Here is a 22,658-nt window from a genome sequence, read left to right as displayed (position 1 = left end):
TGAAACACGTCTTCGCCATAGGTGGCGCTATGGAATGGTACGCGCGCGCCGGCGAAGTTACAGCCGCCGGCCGCTTATACCCAAGAGGCATCGTTCGCGGCTACAACACATACCGACTACTGTATACCAAAATTTTACGATAGATAATAAGCCGATGATATGCTGGATCACAGAAGACCAGTCGCTCGAATGAGAGAGGAAATGGGCGCCGCCGATCGAGCGATGGATCTGCCAGTCCAAAGCCGATAGGTGCCTGAAGAGCGGCAGCTATTGCACATGACAATGTCCCCTTCTCTCTCAAAGGACAGTGTTTGATGGAATTAAAGTTAGCAAATGGCGTTTTCGGCTGGTTTCATATTTTTAATTCATTCAAACAACAATTTGTTTATGTACAGTCAGGGCTTGAAATTAACTTTTCTTGGGCTACCATTTTCTGAAATTGGTAGCCCAGTAACAATGGTTGGTAGCCCATGCATATTTTAGTTTAGGGATTTGTTTTTATTAACAGGAGAAGAAAAAAGCTATTTTTCAAGATTCTGCCCATGAAGTGAATTTGTTAGACATTTGATGTCAATACTTGCACACCTTTGTTACCCAAAGGAAACTGCTATAATGCACAACTTTGACACTAAAAAGTTTGGTGACCTGTCATGGTATTGACAACCCGTACCATTCTTAGAGTTGAGTGCCAATTTGATAGTCGTCATGGCAAGGACCACCACCTTCTCAGCAGGGCTAAAGCAGACCATGGGCTTTCTGTAGTTGGGGAGGAGTTTGTGATTGATACCTTTTGATCAAAATGCAATGAGAATCCGTTTCATTGGCTATCATTTTCTGTGCCTGTCATCCAAGTACATCGTGTTGAGATCAAACTTTCTTGCAAAGTTCCATCGCAACAAGGTCGTCTTTGTAATTTGCAAACAAAGTCACTGTGTCGAGCTGGGTTCGACTGCATTTAGCTAGTCCAAAAGTGAAAGGCCGAACAAGGCACGCCAAGTACTGACTGAATTTCATGTCCCAGACTTTGGTAGTCCATGTGGGCTACCATTTCATCCAGAGTTCTTACGAAAATGAAGAGTTGACGCGTTTTCAGTTTAATGTTTGAGCACACAAGATGCAACTGTCGACTTGAAGGTATCAAAAATAATTCTGACCAAAGAATGATGACGACAATAAGGTAATTGATCAGAATTCTACGGTGCGCCGGTACATGTGATCCTGTGAACAGTAACATTTTCTGCCTAACGAAGAGCAACATTTCGTTCAAGCCAACGTTGGGGGCGGGGCCGCGGGGGACGCTGAAGAGGCTGGTCGAGATCGACATGCTCGAGGACGAGAAACAAAATCTTTACTTATTTAGCCTCAGTGATGTTTATAAACAACTAAGCCATAAAAAACTGTCGTTCGTGTGGTAAGAATCTGTCTTTTATTTTTTACGATATGTCAAAGACACCGAAGTCCTTACAGTACCGATGAAATATTGCTTTGTTCATGAATGCATTCACGAGTAAATAATCCGTACATTGATTCAAACAACTTTTATACAATGACAAAAAATAAGTGTCTGTCATTTGGTCCGTATTTAAATCTGTATTTAAAGTACTTACACCATTCTATGTCCCTGAGAGATGCGCTTGTTATGAAGCGATCTTCCCAAAATAAAGAGAAACGTTTTCGTCTTCTAACAAAATGATCAGCCTCATGAAGCAGGTTGACGATTATGCAACGCATTGCTGTTTTTCTCAATACACACCCAAAAACACGGGCATTCAGCTGGTATATCTGTGCATGTTCGTTTTGTGTTTATGACATATACTATTATCATAAATGTTATTTATTATCTTTATTATAACACTTCCTTTGTTCGTTTGATAGATCTGTCTATCCTTCTCAGATTATTTTCCTTAAACATAACATTACGCGAAGAAAATACCACATTGAATTGTAAAGCTGCTCGACCTTTGAACTTAAAAAAGAAATCACACCTTTAAATTTTCCCTACTCAACGCAGAAAATGTCTCCTGGTGGGTGACTGGCAGTTTCTGATGAACTCACTAAATTACCACAAATTACACCAAGGAATCAACAACGAAATCACCTGGTAATACTCTCACACTATACCTTTTAGAAATTTTCTTTGTAAATTTGTATAAATCCATATGCTTATGTGTACATTCATACATTTATAAAGACGTATACACAAACACAAATTATAACACACACATATAGACACGCACACACATACCTATACATACATAGTTTATGTGTGTTTTGTTTTTGTGTCTATCGGGCATTAAATCATATGAACATTAAATATCCGATTTTTGAATATACATCCTAACAGTATATAACATAATTAAACGTACAAATTAGACTGTCTTTGGTCTACATTAAAGACAGTGAAGTAAGCTGAATAAAGAAAGAAATTCTCGAAGGCACAGGCATGCATAATACCATATCACCTTCACGTTTCAAGTTTTCTAAAACTTCCCGCCAAGCCGCCAACAGGGTCGGCGCCCTGAGACACGCCACCGAGAACGTCTGCAGCCTTCGGGAAGCCATATTGGTTGTGTTCTTCGAACTTCCTATCTTCTTTGCACAGTTCTGCATACCACTCCTGCGTGTTGTAGTTGGTCATTTGCCCGCCAAAATCGGATGGCAGCATGGATGACGGTACATAGTCGTGTAAGGTTCCATAGTCCTTGCCGTGAAAGTGTAACTGAATAAAGAGAGATTGCAGAGATTGTGGTACATTGATATGGAATGTGGCTTAATGGACTATGATGACTGATCTAAAAATAGTCGACAATTAGTGTCTTACTGACAAACTTTGTATAAATCCCAGTAAGACAAAATCAATGATCATCATAATTTCTCATCACAACTTCTCAGAAGAGACGGCACATTGACAGTGAAAACTTCAACCTCACTTTGGCTTGTAAAACTATTGACCACGTCTCAACAGAGAGGTTACTAGGGGTCACCATTTCTAATGACCTAGACTGGTGTGAAATACAACCATTGAAAGCAAAATCAATTCCAAATTGTTTCTTTTGGCACGCATCAAAAATTTCTTCCTCTCAACTCATGTTGGCTTTTATATTACTGTTTCATCTCACCACAAATCAATTACTGTTCTAATGTTCGGAGCTTTACTTCCAATAGCACTATCTATGCATTGGAGCGTCTACAGAGACGTGCAATGAGACTTATTCTTGACTGTTTCGCCTCTTTCCACTTATCAAATGTATACTCAGCTTCATTGGCTGCCGATTAACTTGAAACTCCGTTTTAACTGTACGGCCCAAATTTACAGAGCAACTCACAATCTAACCCCTGACTATATAACCAGTATGTTCAATAATTATATCCCTTCCAGATCACTGCATTCTTCCAATCAGACTCCTTAAAATTTCCAAAGCACGTACAATTCTTTATCAAAACACCTTGTCTGTTGCGGGTGTGGATGAATATAACAATCTCCCCAAATCCATCAGGGACTCCGAGCCACTGACTAGTTTTAAGAAATCTTGTAATATAAACTTTATGTATTTTATTTTCTTGTCTGATGCCTCTGCGTAGTTTTATTTTTTGCTACTTGTACTTATGTGTTTTTTGTGTTTTCAAGTTTGTGCTGTAATATAATTTTCTTTTATCTATTCGACCTCCATGAAAACAGGTGTTTCACCTATGGAGTTATCGAGTTTCAATAAAGATTAATAATAATAATAATGGCTGTGTATTTAGAGTGCCCGTACATTATTGCATAATGAAATAACCTTTGAAGTTCCCTATCTCACTACTTCGACTATATGTCAGAAACAAATTTCGAATGAAACGTAAAAAAATACTGCCATTTTTATTTTTCTCCATAGAGTTAACACAGGGACGGTGGCCGTTTTGAATTTTAAATATAGGTAAATCTTGGGTTATTTGTTTCTCTAATACCAAAATTTGGACGGTGACCGCCGATTTTTATTCTTGATTTTGAAGGAGAATGATTGAACGATCCCTTAAGGAAAGTTTGAGCAAAATTTTAAGTCTTCACTTTCGAGGCGCATACTACCTTGAAAATCATAATCCACTTTTCTATATAGTGGGACGGCGCACTTACCCGTTTCGCTAGCTTCTCGGTGAGAAATGGTTTGATGAGGGCAAACATTGTGCCGAAAAACTCGGGTTGGCGTACGTAGTGACCTGCCTTATAGCGCAACGGTATGGCATTCTAGAAAGATACAAAGCACAAAAATATCTTTGACGTTATTTTCCCGAAATATTTTCACAAAGCAAACGGTAAAATGATAACAAAATAATATGGACGAGATCATGCATTGTTGCCTTGCTTAACTGACGGATGGGGCTCAAAACAGTAGGTAATGATATGATATGCCCGAGCCAAACTATGGCCAGGCACGTGGTCGTAGGGTGTACACCATCTCCAATATGAAACCGATATTTCTCACATTCCTGGCCACTGGGAGTGTGGGATCGCCGGTGTGGGAAAAAAAGAATCTCACACACCAAGGACCTGGGATCAAATTTCTCACACGAGTTGGGGATATTTTGTCTCACACTCGCCTGCGGCTCGTGTGAGACAAAATATCCCCAACTCGTGTGAGAAATCTGATCCCAGGTCCTTGGGGTGTGAGATTCTATTAATGCCAATTTCCTACCAGGAACACGTCCATCATTTTCTTGCTGTCACTCGGTCCAAACTTGGTCATCATCTTAATTGAGACGTCCTCATAGTCTTCGACAGTAACGACGCCGTTCACTTGGATCTCCTCGTCTTCAAGTAGTTTGTCAAATGTGATCAAAAAAGCAGTTGTAACAAAATCAAAGCTGTAACGGTCAAGATCCCATTTGCCTGCAGAGAGAGAGAGAGAGAGAGAGAGAGAGAGAGAGAGAGAGAGAAGACTTTACATTTCACAACTGTCAAGCGGTGAAATCACTGAAGCTAGGAACTCTTTCCTTGTCGAAAATTACAAATTTGGATGTGATACAAACTTATTGACGTATCACTGCATTCACCTTACATGTTCAACATAGACAAGCCACGGCAAAGTACCTCGTGTAGTATATTTGAAAAGATAGTTTTTTGAATTAGCCCTTTCTACTGTATGATCTGTCGCATACATTCGATAGTCATGAGTACGTTTTTTGCTGAAGGTGTTACAGCAAAGGGTGAATCTGACCTTGTAGCGAGATAAACCAAATCGTATCTCTGAAATATTCGTGAGATGATATTTACTGAAGGTTGCCTTGCTTCATTTTCAGCCATTTATTGTTACGTCACTATTGCCATGAAGATTACATCTCTAACACTGACACTTCTAAGGCCCGCGTTCAAAAAATGTGAGGGGGGGGGGGCTGGAGGAATCGCGATTGAAATCTTATTTTTTTTCAGATCCCCCCCTCAATACCCTCAAAAATTTTCAAGTCCCCCCTCAATACCCTCAAAAATTTTCAAGTCCCCCCCCCAAATTACCATATAGCCGCATATTTATTAGGAATGCACGCAGAGTAAAAAAAACATGTAATGTGTCGTTCTGCACGCAAATGTTCAACACTATCTCTTATCAGCAGGTTGGTAGAGCCATATACTAGGGCAAGTTCTTAAATTGATTCATTTTTAAATGCATCAGTGAGCGTTTTTGATTTCTCAGTCTAAGCCCACTTGAGTTTATCCAACTCTAGCCAGTTCAATGGCACCAGCTGAAAAGCACACAAAATGACAATCATGAGAGAGTATGAAAATTATGTATTCCTAGCTACGTTTAACCAAATTGTGAAAAAATGAGCACAGTGACCTACCAAATTTTTTTTTCAAAAGTACAAGACATATACAACTTAGATGCCACTTATAAAATGTTTTACAAAATTGACAATACTGGATTGGACGGTTAAAATATTCCATGAAATTAATGTTTTAATCTCAGAAATTTTGGGTGTAATAATGACAAATTTGATAAAAAATAAAAGATTCCATTTAGTCACACATTTTTCCATTTAAATTAGAGTCTTTACTATTCAAAGTTTTACTTTTGTGTTATTGGTACAATGAGATGTGAAAATTTCATTCACTGCATAAACTTGAAATGAATGGTTTTATATATTGATTTTAAGTGATTTTAGAAAAAACTGACTTTTCATCGTATATTTGTATAAGATCAATTATGGTGACCCCATCTTTTTTCTCTAATATTTGATTGTTCTCATATGCCAGAATTCAAAAATCCATGGTAACTGTTAGTCCCCTAGTCTTCTATGTGTTGCTCTCTGGCTGGATCTTGTGTACAAGTAGATGTATGTTTCACTGTCAATTGAGTGTCCTATGACCGAAACTCTTCTTAAACTACATCAGAGTCAGAGCTACATGTATCACTGTCACTGCCAGTATGTAGTAGCAGGGCAGTAGTTGTATTAACTTTTTATTTTGACAACATTTTTGTTCAGTTTATACAATTGTGTTCTTGTTCTATTCCCTACAGAATGTTGAGCTATCCAGTATTCACTTGCCAACACAGCCTACGTGTACCGTGCATTTGCATCATTCAATTATCACCAATATTTAGACAAACGGGCTTTGTTGACAAACTGAATATTGTGTTTTTCAGCATGCTGTAGAGAGACACCAAGAAACTGTGTTTGATACGTTGCATAGAAATATTGAAAAATTATAAACAGTTGTAGCTCCTGCCCCATTACAGGCAAACTTGTTCTACGAAAATTTAATGGCATTCATACAGTTTTAGACTTTTTTGAGATTAAAGACATAAAATATGACAAAACGGTTCTAGATTTTGTTTAATTATTACTAACATTAGAACCATTGGACGACATCAAAATGTTGGGAGTCACAATATTTTCAGGCCCCCCCCCTATAGGCAGAGCAAAACTTTCAAGCCCCCCTCGACTACCCCAAAAATTTTCGAATCCCCCCTGAATTCCTCCAGCCCCCCCCCCCCCCCCCGTCACCACTTTTTTTGAACGCGGCCTAAACCCTTCAATTCTTGTTCATTATCATTGTACCGGATGAGGAGAGAGAAAAAAATAAATAGGCTATATGTCGTCAGCTGGGCATCGAGTTCGAGTCAGAGCCTTGCCGTGTAGGTGTGTGCCCGCAACGCTGGGGTTAAACATTGACGTGAGATTTATGACCTGTTGCTGACACTCATGTGACTCCGACTCACGACAACAGGGTCAATATACATACGTGTGTTGTTGCACAGATGCAGGCCTGCGTCATAGCCTCTGAAACTAATCTGTGTACTAATAGTGGGAGACTGGGGAAATATCCTAATGTGAATATGCTACAGTTATTGAACATCAGAACGAGTCTCTTCATTACGTCTATCATTTTGTATCATTCAGGATGTCACCTTCGTATATACACAATGGCCCTTCAGTAGCGTGTTACATAATACGCATTACGACTATTGTGGTATGAGACGGTTTAATAATACGTGTACTTAGGCATGGCGTATTTATGCAATGAAGGCGACATGTATTCGTACATATAGTGACTTAAATCTTTACTCGTGCCGCCTACAGACAACTCATACACAGGCCTATAGGTTAGAATTTGGTCTCGCCGAAGAAAAACATTTCTCACCTGCTTTGAAGAGCAGTACTGTCCTCCCGTCCTTGTCTTGTCCAGGGCATATCGTCATCATGTCTGTCTCGTAGACCTTTTTATAAAATGACGGCTGGTAATTGACGAATAGTTCTTTATATTTACGGCGTACCTCGTAGTAGTGTAAAAGCATGTTGTATGCTCTTTGGACGTCATATTTCTTATTTCGTAGAAATCTGACGAGGAACGCATCATCGGGTGGTAACTTCACCTCTGGTTTTTCCTTTGCAAACTTTGCCCTCAATTCGTCTATTTTCTGGTCTCTGGTCTCCGGGTCCTCATTCAATTCCAGTCTAGCTTTTTCTAAGCTCTTCTCACTCAGGTTACAAACGTAACGACGACGGGTTTGCGTTGTCATGGTTTCTAAATTATAAGAAATGATATGGACACTCTGCTAGACGATACTCTTATCTGAATTGCGAAAAGGTTATGTTGTTCCGGGTTGAATAACCGCGCATGCGTAATCAATAAAACAAATGCAAATAACTCTAACAATAATTGTTTTGCATATACCAGCTGTGCCTTTGCCACGAAGCGTGGCCTAAAAGAACAAGCAAAAAACTTCATATCTGGTCTTTGACAGTTTGCAAAATTATTTGGTGATGCAGTTTCATTTCTATTTCGAACACTTTTTCATTTTTTCAGGCATTTATGTGCGAGAATTGTAGACGGTTCTACACATGGTCTATTGATTTTATAAATGATCCATTTGTTTGTTTGCCAACTGTCTGTTGTGGAACGCTATAGTGAGGATTTATTCAAGAACACAAAAAAGGGGAAAAATACATGACGAGCAGCTCTCGAATCGAAGTGATGTGCATATATATATATATATATATATATATATATATATATATATATATATATATATATATATATATATATATATATATATATATATATATATATATATATTAATTACAGTGCTCGATGTTAAAAAGCAGAGCGTTATAAATATTAACAAAAAATTGCTTCAAGTGCAAAGTAATAATGTGCATCCTTCAATCTTGAGACAGAGAGAACTGCCCGTTTGAAGATTGCAGGGTGCATGAAACTTAAGTATCAGATATTATCACTTTGTACTTGATGTAATTCTGTATTCAATTGCTCAATGCCAAAAGCAGAACGTTAACTGATAGTGTCGCAACTCTGTTCAGCTTCACTCTGGGTTTTACTCGGGAATAGCCTCAAGCAGTATGTCTGTGGACAGTATTCGTACATTGCCCAGTCCTTACCAGATATCGGAAGTACCTCGGGACCGTAATACTTGTGTAACTGAAGACGAACACGCCGGTAGAATAGAGATTGGTGGCTTTATTTACAGCATGGGAACTCAGCCCAAGTTACAACTTAGGGACGATTCAGAATTTACTCCCAGGGGGAGGGTGGAGGATTTTCTATTTTCTCGGTGATTTTTTTCCATGGCCCCCCTAGTAAATTATAGAAAAAATCTATGGCCCCCCTCATCTTTCCTGTTTTTTTTCCATGCCCCCCCCTAATATATACATGCATGCTTATACGGTACATTATAGACATATCTAGTCTAACAAGTTGCAGGAACTGTAGGGCCTAGTGGACATTAATCGATGATATAACAAATCATTTCAGGGTTATGTGACTATAAAAAGAATGATTTGCAGGGACTGTAAGTGGCACACTTTTGGAAAGGGTAGCAATAAACATATCTGGTTGTAAATTTCTAAAGAAAAGTTAATTACTAAATATGAATACTTTTTTCGTTATGTCTCACTGATACATATGATGCACACAAAGACAAGCAAAGATGTCAGTTAGAAATGGTGAACAGAAAATCAGGGAGCAGATAATTGGCAAAGTGATATATACCTTGAAGTTTAATTAATGGTACATCATTTGCAGATATCCAGATATTTCTGGAAAGTGAGATGTACATGTACATGCACACGTTCAGCATACATTTTCATTTGATGATGCTGAATATTTGCAGACTCACGGTGAAAGTTTTAAACATTAGGAATTAAAATTGGTGAAAGCCAACTTGTTTTTAATTTTCTCTTTTTTTCTAATTTGGTTATCATAAAACCAAGTAGCTGCCACTGAAAGCAAAAATGCTGAGGAATATTTTAGAACATTTCTTGGACAAAACACCTTATCCAAAACATGAATTCACATTTTATTCTGCTCATTCCATTCACAATCCAATGTTCATATTAAAATGCAGACAACCCTGTGCAAGTCAAAATTCACATTTTGTCAGTAGTATTTTTCAAAATTGACAGAGTATGCATATTTCAAATTTTTTAACAAACTTTAATTTTAAAATAGTCATGATGCGCATGTTTTCAGATGACACGAAACAATAAATGTTAATTTGTTTTTTTGCCTTTTCTGCCAGCCGCCACTGTGAAATCTTTGATTATACATATCAGAATGAATGGGACACATAAGTATTAGCATCAATACACAATGTGTAAGCCTATCCACATTTCTCCTAGCCTCATACACACTGAGATCACTTCTTGGACTACAGCAAATTTCTTGTGTACACAATATTTCAACAATCCGACACCATAGCATTGGCGCAGTGCCACATGATCTTCTGGATGCGCATACAGGATTATTGGAAAATCAACCCTTTTGTACATTTTTCACCATATATTTTTGACAGTAATACATAATATTTTTATTTTCAACATTAAAAAACTATTCGCTGAAAAGCACCTTGAAGATGAGACGGCCATAAATTTATTTTCAAAAGTTTATAGTAGATGTAAGCACTGTAAAAAGTTATGTAGAACATTTAAAAATTTAGAAAGGGTAAAATTGATGAGAATGAAACATAGAAAAAAGGAGCAGAAAAGAAGAGTAGCAGTAGCAGTAGTTTACTCAAAGGATGAAGTGGGTGTATATTTGGGGTAAAAAACCTCAATTTTTTATTAATGATAAAAATTTATTTAAGTCAAAATCTAGACAGTATTTTCTGAAATGTAATATTTCACTTGAAAGGAGAGTATTCATGTAGAAAAAACAACTATTTTATTTGGCATTATCCATCCTCATTTTAAAATTGTAGGGGTTTAAAGAATGACACTCTAATAATTGATTAAAATCATGATCAGCAAAATTAAAATGCCTCTTATTCAAAATGCCTCTTATTAAAAATGTAAGAGCTTTATTGCCAAACAAAACCAATTGATAGTCGTTTTGTTATATAGCATTTAAAAAACATAATGTGAAATTTCAGAAAATTTGACCCAGCCGGAGTGGAGTTAAATTCTTTGGAAATTTTGAAATTGGGAGGCAAAAGAAGCCAAGAAATCGGGTGATTTGCATACAGTTGCATAAATTAACACTTCTTTATCATGCAACTTTCAACTGCTTTACAAGCTACAAGGTAAACCCAACCTTAAAAAGACATTTGCTGTAATTTTTAGCATTTGTTCAATGTTCATCTCTGTGTATCAGCATTTGTTTGTTATTCTATCACTACATAGAACACCCAATGCTGTATTTAGCAACATACCAGTGTGAACATAAATGACCATTGTTATTGTTGATAAATGAATTCTAGTCTGGACTTGTTCTGAGATCTCTTTTCAACAAAAACAACCCTGACTGTTCACTGTATGGTTGTATTGACATGCTAAATACTGGACATTTCATAACGCTTCAGGGAGGAGAACAAGATACTGCTATAGATGCATAAAACAAACCACTGTGAATATTACCGAATTTGGCAGCTAAAGGAGTTTAACTAAACATGTTGAGTTTATCTGTCACCCAGGTAGCGTCTATGGTTCTCTTTTGTAGAGATCAGAAATTCTGGGCAAATATTGAATTGATGTTTTTTCCTTGGCCCCCCCTAAAAGATTGTGGTATTTTTGTCTGGCCCCCCCTAAATTTTCTTGGGAAATATGGGTGCGCCCCCCTGAAAATCCTCCACCCCCCCTCCCTGGAAGTAAATTCTGAATCGCCCCTTAAGCTCTCTCACAGAGTCGTCTCTCCATGGATGAATGTTATTTCTCATTTATCACAATTTAGATAACCAAAATTAGAACCGTTACTTATGATCTTGGTTAGTCTAGACGTCCATGTTCACTCTGTTGGCCAGACAAAGCAAACCTGAACACGGCAAAACCCGTCAATCGTTCGAGAAATGCGGCGGAGAACTCAAAGGCTATGACAACAAAACAACCAGTCGTGAGCTGAATGTACTCACGTGTTTTACGATAACTCAAAAACGCCTGAACAGATTCAAGTCAGATTGGTAAACAGGTACCATATGCTTATTGCAAGAACTCGTTAGATTTTGGTTAGTGTGGCTTGCATATTAATGAAGTTATGACACATCATTTTTTCCATGCAATGGTTTCGCTATGGAGACAGTAATGACAGTGTTGACATATATCAAGAAATACTGCACAAAATTCCATGAAACTTTTCACAGATGACAATCTAAGAACATTATGATGATACTGTGAGTGTCATGTCAATTATCTGCTCATTGCATATTTAATTAACTTTTGTAATTAGTGACATAACTCTGTAATTCCTGCACCAAACTTGATGATACATGCAACAAATATTGATCTGACATATATCTAACTGTACTCAGAAGCATTGGGCAGCTTCAAGTTCATAAATATCTCATTGTATATTTTATGAAGTTGTGTTGTGTGAAGTTAAATTAAGGGTTCATTTGCATATTTAATAAACTTTGTAATTAGGTATATAACTCTGAAATTACGGCACTAAATTCAGTGAAACCTGTTACAGATATTAATCTGCTAAATATCTGATTGAACTGAGAAGCATTGGGCAGTGACATAACTGTGACCTGCTACAAATATTGATCTGATGAAACATTGAACAGTTTCAGGTTAATTAAGGGCTCATTTGCATATTTAATGAACGTTAACTTTGTAATTAGTGATATTACTCTAAAATCACAGCGTTAAATTTAATGAAACATGCTACAAATGTTGATCTGATGGATGTCTAATTGTCGCATGAAGCATCGAGCATGTCAAATTAATTAACAGCTCATTTGCATATTAAATAAAGTGTTATGGGCCTCCAGTTTCTAACTTATCGTCGATTCGCGGCATGCCGGATAACCATTGAGCTATCCCTGTGATGCGGAAACAGAACTCGGGGACCCAACAAGAGGCGAGCCGAATCATTTCTTGCACGTGCCACACAAACGGGTGATGTAACGCGTAGCCAAACGGATTTTGCACTCTTTACTCCAGTGTCGAGCAATGAGGAGAGAAGTACCTGGCTCAAGGGCACAAAACCGTACTAGAATCTCGAACTCACCGTCATCCGACAGTTGAGTTCGTTTGTTACTCGGGACTTACAGGTCTCCAACTCACCATCCTCCGACTTTCAGCGACACCCAGCTGGCAAAATTAGGGCAGCACTCCTGTGTGCGTTGATCTAGACGGGCAGCGTCATCCCATTTCCCCATTTGATTCATTGTAAGAATTAACAGGTAAACACTTGAAAGATGACAATGCGCTACGCACAGCAGAAATATGGGTGTCTATATCGCATTTACACGTACCGCACCTCAATGCTGAATACCTAGAAATTAATGTATGCGTGTCTCGCTGCTGCGTTTCGGAATTACCGCTGCATCCTGATCAGTCATCACGTCAGGAGTCGGACCTCAGGGAAAAAGTAAAACAAATTAAATAAAAAAATAAAATGCTGCTGTTCTGATAACATAGTTCCAAAAATGGGGTAGGTAGGACGGCAGGAATTTTTTTCCAAAATGTTTTTATCTTTAAATATGCATTTTTCAGGGGTTCAGGACGATCAAACACTGGCCACAACATTTCCAGAAAAACGTATCATACATATAAAAGGAATGAAACATAAAAGACATCCTCGTTCAAGCAAAAATCAAATACCAAGTAACGCGCGCGTGATTTTAAGGATTTTTTTTAACTTCCGTGTTTACGTAGTTCTAAAAAAAGTATCTATACACTGTCACCAATTTGACGACCCCTTTATAAAAGCAGACTTTACAATACTATGCAAGATCTTGTCTAAACTTCTAGAAATGCATTTTGCACCAATCTTGTAATTAATATTTAAGAGTGTTCTATAGGCCTCCAGTTTCTGACTTATCGTCGATTCGCGGGATACCGGATAACCATTGAGCTATCCCTGTGATGCGGAAACAGAACTCGAGGACCCAACAAGAGGCGAGCCGAATCATTTGTTGCACGTGCCACACGAACGGTGATGTAACACATAGCCATACAAATGTTTGCACTTTTTACTCCCAGTGTCGAGCAATGAGGTGTGAAGTACCTGGCGTAAGGGCACAACTCCGTACTATGCTAGAATCTCGAACTCACCGTCATCCGACAGTTGAGTTCGTTTGTTACTCGGGACTTACAGGTCTTGAACTCACCATCCTCCGACTTTCAGCGACACTGGCAAGATTAGACCAAAAGGAAGGGTTGATAAAGGGTTTGTTTCACAGCCAGCTTGTGCGCGTTGATCTAGACGAGCAGCACCATCCTTTTCCCCATTTGATTCATTGTCAGAATTAACAGGTAAACACTTGAAAGATGACAATGCGCTACGCACAGCAGAAATATGGGTGTCTATATCGCATTTACACGTACCGCACCTCAATGCTGAATACCTAGAAATTAATGTATGCGAGTCTCGCTGCTGCGTTTCGGAATTACCGCTGCATCCTGATCAGTCATCACGTCAGAAGTCGGACCTCAGTTCTGATAACATGGTTTCAAAAAATAGGGTAGCTAGGTCGGCAGGAATTTTTTTTCCAAAATATTTTTATTTTTAAATATGTATTTTTCAGGGGTTCAGGGCGATCAAACACTGGCCACAACATTTCAAGAATAACTTATCATACATATAAAAGGAAGAAAAAACATAAAATACATCCTCGTTCAAGCAAAAATCAAATGCCAAGTAACGAACACGTGATTTTTTCTTTCTCTTTTTTACTTCCATGTTTACGTAGCTCTGAAAAAATAGGGTCGGCAGGTAAGAAATAGGGTAGGTTTGGTTTAACTCAAAATAAAGGGAAATAAAATAGAGATTAGTGTCGCCAAATCTCCTTTATAGGAGACCTGGGATGAGCTGCAAATCTAAAAATGCTCAGTGTAACGTAAACGTTAATCCAATCTTCCATATCACACTATCCTTAGTTTTTGATTCACGCCATTGGCAATGAACATGTATATTGTCCATGGCATCACCCTAAGACGGTGGCGTGACCATTGTTTATTCATCGCTAAATGCCAAAGGGCAAAGCTCACGTGCAAACTGGCAAAAATCGTCACCATTTATGGAGAAGTGACGTCATAGATTATACTACACATATGCCTGAACAGTTTATAAGCCTATTAGGCCTACAGAGAGCGAGTCAGACCAACAAAATTACGCTGCCATGAATACCTGACAAAAAGGAAAGTTAGGCTAATTTCCTAGAGTAAGAGGCGCCAAATAACGTATGACAATTTTATTGCAATTAAAGAAATAGTAACAAGAAACATTACTGGAAAGAGGATGAAGGCACAACTTCACTCATCGAAAAGGTGGTCTTGAACACATTCCTTGTGCGGAATGAAATATGTCTTCGCCGTAGGTGGCGCTATGGAATGGTACGGCGCCTATCTGACAAAATGTGCTTATCTGACAAAATAAAACTCTTTCCTGTGGAGTCACTTTAACCAGCGCACTTAATGCGCGTAGTACATGTCGCTTCGGTCTTCGTACGATGTGCCCTGTCAAGCATTTGGAACCAAACAAGGGGAGTTCTCATCGACCTCAGGGGGATGCAGGACCCAACAGAAAGCAAAATTGGTACAGCAGAGACACTTTCCAAGGAATATGAACAAACTTGGAACAAACTTCAGAGACTTTATCAACAAGACAAGACTCCAGAAGGTAAGGAGCAAGCAGAATTAACGGAAATAAGCTTCAATAGGAACATTGAACAAGCAAATGAATACATTAACGATGCAAAGACAAGGAGAGCTGAAAACAGCGCCCCCAACTTCAAATCACCATCCGAACGAGGATCTACACTAGGCAGCTTGCGTAGTTCACACAGAACCAGATCATCAACATCATCCAGAACAAACGCATTAAAGGCACAAGGCAAGGCACGCTCTGCAGCAAAAGAGGCAGAGTATATGAAGACAATTGCTCACCATCAAGCAAAAATCAAAGTTATCGAAGCTGAAATGAAAGCAGAAAAGGCAAGGATCGATGCAGAAACCCTCCAGCAAGTAGCGGAAGAAAACTCCTTACCAGTACAGACACTTACTACACCAGACCCAGTCATCGAACGACCATGTATCACGTTATATTGCAATGAAAAGAGAAATTGAGCATGATCCATTACCAGCACTGAACTTTACCGAGTTTGTACCCAAAGCACAAAATAAAGGCTTACAGTCATCCCCTCTACTGATACAACCAGGACAGGGAACACCAACAGAATCAGGTGAGACAGTTACACCTACTTCCAATCAACAGACACCTACAACAAGCCAGAACAACAACAACATGCAACCTCTGACGGAGATAGCCCAAATGATGGCCCGTCAACGTTTACCACTACAACAACCAATAACATTTGGAGGCGACCCAACCATGTACATGTCATGGAAAAGATCATTTGAAGCCACTGTAACAACGGCCTGCATACAGACATCTGAGAAACTGGACTTCCTGCATAAATACACGCAGGGAGATCCGCAGAAAATCGTCGAAGACCATCTACAACGGTATGTAGACGACCCAGACGAGTCATATAGAGAGGCTTGGATAGAACTAGAAGACAGATTTGGCAACCCTGCAGTCATCACCGCAGTAATCCTGGAAAGACTGAAGTCCTTCCCGAAAGTTAAACCAGACGAAAGCAAAAAGCTACTCGAACTATCAGACTTATGTTCTAACACAGAGGCACACATGAGAAAACTTCCTGACCTGTCGTCCCTCAATACACCACAGGGACTCAAGCCCGTCATGGAGAAGTTACCAAGATTCGTCCTCAACAAGTGGAGAGATAACGTGGCATCATACAAACGACGCCACAAAACATTTCCTCCATTCAAGTTCTTCAAAGACTTCCTGAAAGACACAGCGAAAGCAGCATGCGATCCTGATATTCCAAGACCGGACGACACACCCCCTGGAACAAGTAAGTCAAAATCCAGCCAACATACGAAGACCAGAGCGCGTGTACACGCAACGAAATCATCAAATGAAGAAAAACAATGTCTCTTCCACGAGGCTACAGGACATGACCTGAAAGATTGCAAAGCATTTGCAAAGCAACCAGTTGCTGACAGAATTGAACTGTGTAAGAAGAAAGGCTTGTGCTTTAAATGCACTGAGAAACATCTCGCCAAAGACTGCACATCGACCATTGAATGCGCTATATGCAAGAGCAAGAAACACATCACCTGTCTCCACGCTACACCCGGTGACAGGCTTAAGCAGAAAACACCGAAGCCAAACCAGAAGATAAGAAAAGGAAAACCAAGAAGCTACAACAAAATGCACCAGACTCACGAAATGCCCAGCCGGACGTTCGTGTGGGAAGATAGTCCTCGCAAAGGTGTATACACAAGACCGACCAGCAGACTACATAGAAACTTACGTAGTCCTAGACGACCAGTCCAATGCCTGTATGGGTGACAGCCACCTCTTCGACGCACTGAAGATACACGGCCCAGACCTTGAATACGAACTGTCAACATGCAGCGGCAAAGGAGAACTCAGAAAGGGACGACGTAGCAACCGCGTCATCATAGAATCACATGACGGAAAGAAAACATTCTCTCTTCCCGTCCTGCTAGAAAACGACAACATACCGAGCGACAAGAACGAAATACCCACACCAGACATCTGCAAGGCCTTCAAACATCTGAAGCCCATCATCGATTACATTCCAGAACCAAAAAAGAACGTCGGAATTCATCTCCTCATCGGCAGAAACTGCCCAGAACCACTGAAAGTCAGAAAAACAAGAAACGGACCTGTAAATTCGCCTTGGGCTCAACGCACCGAGCTAGGGTGGACAATTTCAGGTGAACTGTGCCTAGAGACAGCAAGAGGTGTAATCCGCACTTCAGTACACCGTACGACTGCAACCCTCAACGACTACGACGATCGAATCAGCACTCGAATGCAATCATCACATCCACATCAAAGACATAATAAGCCCGAAACCTGTCAACTTCGGCACCACCGTCTTCAAGCGGACACCTTACGACGAACAAAAGGCACCCTCCATTGAAGACAAGCAATTCCTGGACATCATACAACGAGAAGTCCATGTAAATGAGGAAGGAAATCTAGAACTTCCTCTCCCCTTCAGGCAAGACCCGAAGAAATTACCGAACAACCGACAATCAGCTCTGAACCGATTCTACAATCTACAGAATCAGTTTCAGCGTAAACCACAAATGATGGAAGAATACTTTCAGTTTATGAAGAAAATAATGGAACGTGACCACGCAAGTCCCGTTCCAGAAGACGAAATAGATGCCGACAACGCATGGTACCTACCACACTTCGGTGTCTACCATCCCAAGAAACAGCAGATCAGAGTAGTATTCGACTCCAGTGCAAAGTACAACGGAGTCTCCTTGAACGACGCATTGCTTCAGGGACCTGACCAAATGAACAGCCTCCTCGGTATCCTGCTACGATTCCGACGCAAGCAGACAGCAGTAATGGGCGACGTAGAACAAATGTTTCACAGCTTCCACGTCAACAAAGAACACAGAGACTATCTGCGCTTCTTTTGGTTCAAAGACAACGACCCCATGAAACCAGTAATTCAGTACAGAATGAACGTACACCTGTTCGGCAACGTCTCCTCACCAGCCATTGCTACATTCGGACTGAGAAAGATCCGAGTCGCTGAAGACGGCGTATCGTATGGAGAAGACGTGAAAGAGTTCATCGACAAGAACTTTTACGTCGACGACGGACTAACCTCAGCACCAGATGCACAGAAAGCTATCAGTCTCATCAATAGAACAAGAGACTTACTAGCGACCAGAAACGTGAACTTCCACAAGATCGTTTCTAATGACGAAGAAGTCATGACAGCACTTCCAAACGAAGTACGAGCCAAAGATCTACAGAGTTTGGATTTCAACCAAGACACCTTACCAACACAGAGATCATTAGGGGTCAAGTGGTCTCTAGAGGCGGACGCATTCACATTCGAAGTAGACTTGAAGGAGAAGCCATTCTCACGGCGGGGAGTACTGGCGATCGTCAACTCAATATACGATCCACTCGGTATACTCGCACCAGTTTCCATAGAAGGAAAATAATACTACGAGGCCTCATGACAGAAACTAAAGGACGCAACTCATCAAACCTTGGATGGGATGAAACATTACCAGAGAAATACTTGCCCAGATGGACCCGCTGGTGCAACAACCTCAACTACATCACAAAGATACAGCTACAGCGATGCTACACTCCACCCACCTTCGGACCCATAAAGAAAACTGAGTGTCACATTTTCTCTGACGCCAGCAATGAAGCCATAGGTGCTGTAGCGTACTTGCGGTTGACTAACCATGAAGACAACGTCAACGTATCATTCATACTTGGCAAGGCAAAGGTAAACCCGACTCATGCAGTCTCCATACCTCGCCTAGAACTGTGTGCAGCCGTCCTAGCGACAGAACTCGCACAGAAGATCACATCAGAAATCGGCCTGAACATCGACAACGTCATATATCACACGGACAGCGAAATCGTCCTTGGATATATAAACAACAGCTCGAACGTTTCCACGTATACGTAGCGAACAGAGTAGAAAAGATACACAACATCTCATCACCACACCAGTGGCGACATGTGTCTACACACGAAAATCCAGCTGACATCGCATCACGCAGTGTACCAGCCCAAAACTCAACTCAACTATCTGGCTATCAGGACCAGCATTCCTGTGGCAGCGAGACGAGCAAGACAACCGTGAAGAAACAGAACACAAATACACAGTAAGTGACGAAGACCCTGAGGTCCGCAAACAACTTGCTGTCCTCAACACATCAACGAAGGAAGTAGAACAAGACGACTTAGGTGCTCACCGATTTCAACGATTCTCATCATGGAGATCCTTGAAGAGAAGTATTGCCAACTTAATAGGCAAAATCAGACAAAGAAAATCACCAGAAAAAACAGACGAAAAAGAGGAAGAGAAGTCTCCAGAAGAATTGAGAATTGAGATGATGGCACAAGCAGAAACCATCATCCTACGCTCAGTACAGAAAAGTGTGTTTCATAAAGAATATGAAATACTATCTGCAGCAAAGTCAGCAGGCACTGACAACAGTAAACTACAGAAACGGAATCCCATCAGCCGGATGAACCCATTCATCGATGAAAAAGGACTCATCCGCGTTGGAGGAAGACTTCGCCAATCGGACCTCGACCTCTGCGGCCGACACCCCATCATCCTCCCACAGGACAACCACATTTCACGACTTATCATCGATCATGTACATCGACAAGTACAACATCAAGGCAGACAACTCACCCTGTCAAACGTCAGAGCTAATGGCTATTGGATTATGGGTGTACATGACATGGTAAGAAGTATACTACACAAATGTGCGATATGTAGAAGACTGAGAGCAAAACCACTCACTCAACTCATGGCCGACCTACCGTCGGACAGAACAGAGAAAACCCCACCATTCACCAACGTCGGAATGGACGTATTCGGCCCCTGGACTATAGCTTCCCGCAAAACCAGAGCCGGTACGTCTGAAGCAAAGAGATGGGCAGTTATCTTTGTCTGTCTCTACACTACAGCAGTACACATAGAAGTAATAGACTCCATGGACACTTCATCCTTCATCAACGCCCTACGTCGCTTCATAGCTATACGCGGCAACATCAAAAAAACTCAGATGTGACCAGGGCACCAACTTCATCGGCGCAAAGAACGAACTTCAGGCAGCAGCCAAAGAGCTGGATCAAGACCGCATCAAGAAATTCCTTACAACAAGAGACTGTGAGTGGATTTTCAACCCACCTCACGCATCCCACTTCGGCGGTATATGGGAACGACAAATTGGTACCATCAGACGCGTTCTTGACTCCATGCACTATCAACTAGGCAAGCAACAATACACACATGACTTGCTGACAACTCTCATGGCAGAAGCCAGCGCCATCGTCAACTCCAGACCTATAACGACTGTATCATCAGATGCAAACGATCCTCAAGCTCTCACCCCAAACATGCTACTCACAATGAAGACTCAATCACCGACCCCACCACCAGGCTCATTTGTCCAACAAGACATCTACAGTAGAAAACATTGGCGACGCGTACAGTATCTAGCTGATCAATTCTGGATACGATGGAGAAAAGAATATCTACAAAGCCGTCAGCCACGACCAAAATGGAACAAATCTACAATCAATGCCAAAGGAGACGTGGTTCTTTTGAGAGAGAAAGAATACGCAAGAAACAGCTGGCCCCTCGCTCGCATAGTGAAGGTCTACCCCAGCGATGACAACAAAGTACGAAAAGTAGACGTGATGATCTACAAAGATGGCGAACATCGAACCTACCTCAGACCTATTAGTGAATTAGTTTTGATTGAAAGTACAAATTGAACTCTGTGATTGAATTCAATGAACACTATATACGGACTCTCTTAGTATGAACCCTTTCACATATACTCTTAGCTTTTAGAATTTATTTAGACCTAAAATATTATTAGGCATTTATTCTATTTGAAATTTATGATTAGTAAAAATTCAGCTTACCGCGCATTTTTAGACGGGGAGTGTGTTGAATTGACCCTTCATGACCCTTACTAGATTTTCAGAAGATCGCCCTCTATCTTTCTTAAGGCCCTCTGACACAAAGGTCAAGAAACTTCTTGGTAAAACAATTAAAAGGTTAAAGATTAAATTACACCTACGCAGACACGTTTTTCTTCCACTGTCTTAAAGCAAGTAGACATGCCACGTGGATCTCACAAACACTCCAGCCAAAAGTAGGACTGTAGGCGCAACGATGTAAGTTGATTTCCTTTTATGACTTTCCAATTATTTAGAGAACCATTTTGAATGCAGTGCTTAGATATTTTTAGTAGAATTTAGTTCTTTCGTTCTGTTTACTTTGGACTTGATTTACCTCGACTCTCCGATGTAGACAATGAATGACCTTGTATTTTAATCTCTTTATTTACCCAGTTTTCACCGCTTCTTGAATAAATCTACTCTAAACTAAAGCAACTGAGGGTGGTATTTCTTGGAGTGGTTGGCACTTAGCGGATACAAAAGTAACTGGACTCCGCACATTAACGTTAATACGAAGTCTTCTTCACGAGGATTTTGTTTCTGTAAACTACTCTCAAATTGTTGACATGTGATTAATTCTTTTTTATTGTGGTTGTTCTTCCATCGGCTGGGCTCGCGCTCGCTCTCTGTACTGTAGTCGAGACCTAAACCATGAAGATACATCCGTATTGCAAACATGTAGGTGGTTTTCTCATCCACTTTCACGTTTATTGAGTATAATTTATGTACTTAAATGGCAAAATTAGCGATCGAGGAAGGTGATGAAAAACAAAAACAAGAAGTACTCTGCTTGCCATTGTGGTGATTTTGATACTTCCGCCATCGCGTACAGTGAGAGCGGACGACCTCATTTGACCTCGTGCCCCTCCTCTACTATGTGTTGATCGATGTATACACAGTGATTGATTGAGGTGCTCGGCGATTTTACGCAATCAATGAAATCTACTGTATTTTTTAACTATCATATGGCTATTTTGTGATGTTTGTGATTTTAAAATGCTCTTATTAAGAGTTCGTTTATGTGTTTTGTGTGAAGATTACTTTCCACATATGAGTAAGGCTACAAGCAGTAATAGTTGTTTTTTGTCAGACGGCACGTTTTGTCAGATTAGCGCCCTTACATACGCCTAGCGCCTGCGAAGTTACAGCCGCTTATACCCAAGAGGCATCGTTCGCGGCTACAACACATACC

The 22,658-nt window shown here is 40.3% G+C and overlaps 3 protein-coding genes across 3 annotated transcripts in view; 1 reads left to right on the top strand and 2 right to left on the bottom strand.

Annotated features, from left to right (window-relative positions):
- Nucleotides 1–1,403: 1,403 nt before the first annotated feature.
- Nucleotides 1,404–8,079, bottom strand: LOC139138915 (alpha-tocopherol transfer protein-like). Its single transcript, XM_070707515.1, has 4 exons — nt 7,616–8,079; nt 4,674–4,867; nt 4,115–4,225; nt 1,404–2,719 (listed from the first exon to the last, which is right to left on the bottom strand). The coding sequence occupies exons 1-4, from the start codon at nt 7,992–7,994 to the stop codon at nt 2,465–2,467; spliced, it is 939 nt and encodes a 312-aa protein (XP_070563616.1). The 5' UTR covers nt 7,995–8,079; the 3' UTR covers nt 1,404–2,464.
- Nucleotides 1,404–22,658, bottom strand: part of LOC139138916 (alpha-tocopherol transfer protein-like) — a 54,473-nt gene continuing 33,218 nt past the window's right edge. The window contains exon 5 of the transcript XR_011553693.1: nt 1,404–1,959. The gene's annotated coding sequence lies outside the window, so the exon portion shown is untranslated. The remainder of the gene's footprint in view (nt 1,960–22,658) is intronic.
- Nucleotides 18,978–21,274, top strand: LOC139138052 (uncharacterized). The gene is made up of 3 exons (XM_070706273.1): nt 18,978–19,259; nt 19,540–20,235; nt 20,531–21,274. The coding sequence occupies exons 1-3, from the start codon at nt 18,978–18,980 to the stop codon at nt 21,272–21,274; spliced, it is 1,722 nt and encodes a 573-aa protein (XP_070562374.1).

This window comes from Ptychodera flava, chromosome 8 (assembly GCF_041260155.1).
Source record: "Ptychodera flava strain L36383 chromosome 8, AS_Pfla_20210202, whole genome shotgun sequence".
NCBI classification, from domain to species: Eukaryota; Metazoa; Hemichordata; class Enteropneusta; family Ptychoderidae; genus Ptychodera; species Ptychodera flava.
Note: the sequence above shows the minus strand (reverse complement) of the source record. Positions and strands in the feature narration are given on the sequence as shown.